The sequence below is a fragment of the Gossypium hirsutum genome, chromosome A07 (genome assembly GCF_007990345.1).
Source record: "Gossypium hirsutum isolate 1008001.06 chromosome A07, Gossypium_hirsutum_v2.1, whole genome shotgun sequence".
NCBI lineage: Eukaryota > Viridiplantae > Streptophyta > Magnoliopsida > Malvales > Malvaceae > Gossypium > Gossypium hirsutum.
Genome location: NC_053430.1, coordinates 65,870,796 through 65,873,244, shown reverse-complemented (window position 1 = coordinate 65,873,244; position 2,449 = coordinate 65,870,796). Strand labels below are relative to the sequence as shown.

The 2,449-nt window shown below is 34.1% G+C and overlaps 1 protein-coding gene across 1 annotated transcript; it reads left to right on the top strand.

Moving 5' to 3' along the window:
* The first annotated feature begins 1,384 nt into the window (after positions 1-1,384).
* Positions 1,385-2,234, top strand: LOC121231874 (ethylene-responsive transcription factor ERF003). The gene has a single exon (XM_041116907.1). It carries the CDS (start codon positions 1,386-1,388, stop codon positions 1,848-1,850), a length of 465 nt encoding a protein of 154 aa, XP_040972841.1. The 5' UTR covers position 1,385; the 3' UTR covers positions 1,851-2,234.
* The last annotated feature ends 215 nt before the right edge of the window (positions 2,235-2,449 follow it).

Sequence of the window (2,449 nt, the reverse complement as noted above, 5' to 3'; positions counted from 1 at the left end):
ATATAATAATAAAATGAATCTTAACCCAAACAAAAAACACAATTTAACCGCTATATCCCTAAATAAGATGATTGTCATTGTTGGGGGCAAATTGATGTGATAAATGGTGGGATTTGATGAAATCATTTGTTGGATATTTGTATAGTAATAATGGCGGTCCAAGATTCTTCATTCGATGTTATTCAACAGAATAAGATTGACCCAATCATTCAACTGCAAATTGAAGCACAAAATATTTCAATTTGAGGGCACCAATTAGCTTTGCTGTTATTGTATGAAATAAGTTATTCAAACTTTCATATGACACCCAATTTGTCTATCATCTGCTTCCAACAAACATATTAATAAAACAAAGTTTTCATTACAAATGTTGCTTAATAAAAGTTGATTTGTGGATGCGTTCAAAGATCTTTTATAGCTTAAGAAGACATTATAAACTTTTTTATTCTCACTTAATTTAATTTATGATTTGATTTTTGAAGTATATCAATTTTTATATTTTGATATATAATTTTTGTTATTTATTTTCTCATCATAATTTTTTTAACAAACAATAATGGAAAGATAATTGGGGTAAAACTAAAAAAAATTTAAATATCAAAATAAGAAAATAAGTACACTTTAAAATTAAATCTTGAATTAAGCAATTTTTTTTAATTACACCTAACTTGTAGTTTCGCATGAAGACCAATCACATGAAGAATCTTATCCGATTACGACTTCTACGATTTTCATGAGCAAAGAAGGGTGGTAAAGCAACATATTCTAAATTTCTTTTTTGACTTGAGACAATTATATTAGTTTTTTACTAAATTTAGAGTTGGATAAAATTAGAATTTTAAACAGGAATAAAGATTTTTTAGTATTATTCTTTTTATTCACAAAATTCAAATTCGAGATTTTTTTTAGAAGATATCAAATTTGTTATTACTCGATCCAGAAGGTTAAACAAAAGCTAAATTATAGCCATGTGAAATTGTGAATTGAAGTTTGAAATTTCACTTTCGCCTATTAATTCAACAAAATAATCAGTTTTCAAAGGCAACTGTAATTAAATAAAGACAAGAAATGGAAAGCCTTGAAACCCTTTTGGACCCAACAATTTTATTCAAGTTGGATGACACTAATTGCCACATATGTCTACCAACTACAAAACCCCCTCCCTTCATGGCATCATTCTCGTAATCTCATTCAGGCATTTCCACAAACACTTTTTTCTTCAAAAGAAAGATTGCTTTATTACAAACATGGCCAGACCACAACAAAGATATCGAGGTGTCCGACAAAGGCATTGGGGTTCTTGGGTGTCTGAGATTCGCCATCTCTCTTGTGAGTTTAAATCTGGTTTATGAAACCATGCAACATTTTTGTCCTTATAGTTCCTTATGCGTTTCTTTTGGTGCAGGAAAACTAGAATTTGGCTTGGGACGTTCGAGACGGCTGGAGATGCAGCTCGGGCCTACGACGAAGCCGCGAGGCTTATGTGTGGACCGAGGGCTAGAACCAACTTCGCTTACAACCCCAATGCACCTCAATCATCATCGTCGTCGTCGTCATCAAAACTTCTCTCGGCAACTTTGAGAGCTAAACTACACAAATGCTACATGGCTTCGCTTCAAATAATGAAACAGCAAAAGGTGGACGAGCCACGGAATAAGGCACCGGCTCCACGCGTTATTGGCAACCACGGCATTGCTGGGATGGGGGTTGGACCATTACCGGTTCAAGAGATGGAAGCCACTAGGGTTGTGAAAAAACCGCAAGTGCTTGAACCACTTGAAGAGGATCACGTTGAGCAAATGATTGAGGAACTGCTTCACTATGGTTCCATTGAATTATGCAATGTCTAGTCTATAGGATGTCAACAAGCACAACCCTTTCTTATTTATCTTCTTTCTCTCCTTTTTCTCTTTTTCATCATTCATTGACCATGTTGAGCTGAGGCTTGATAACCCTACCCAAACCTGAAACAACTCAAATTCGACATGATTTGAATATATAATTGAAAATGATTCAAGCCTTAAACCCAAGATAATCTGAACTCAAGATTGACCCCAAACTTGAAAGGACCCGAATTACGAATGACCTGAAATCTGGTTAGGTCTATGCTAGTGATCTGTTATGATATATGTTACTATATGATACCATCATCAGGCTAAATCTATTTTCTTTTGGATTGTGGGTTTTGAGGGTGAGTTGTAGGAATTTCCATTTTAAAATCTTTGCATTGCCAATCCGATATTTCACATTTCAAGAATTAGCAAATTTCATGCTTGTCCTTTTCAAAGCTAGGATGCACCCATCGTCCCTTTATTTTATTTATATATGTTGGTCCTGCCGAAAAACAAAGTATATATGTATCTATTTGCCTTTTCCTATAACAACAAACAACATATGGAACGAAATATTAGTCGCTATCACTCAGATTTGCTCGATTAGCAGATCAGTT

Coding starts and splice junctions, on each gene's coding strand:
- LOC121231874 (XM_041116907.1), top strand. CDS start 1,386: ATGCGTTTCTTTTGGTGCAGGAAAACTAGAATTTGGCTTGGGACGTTC.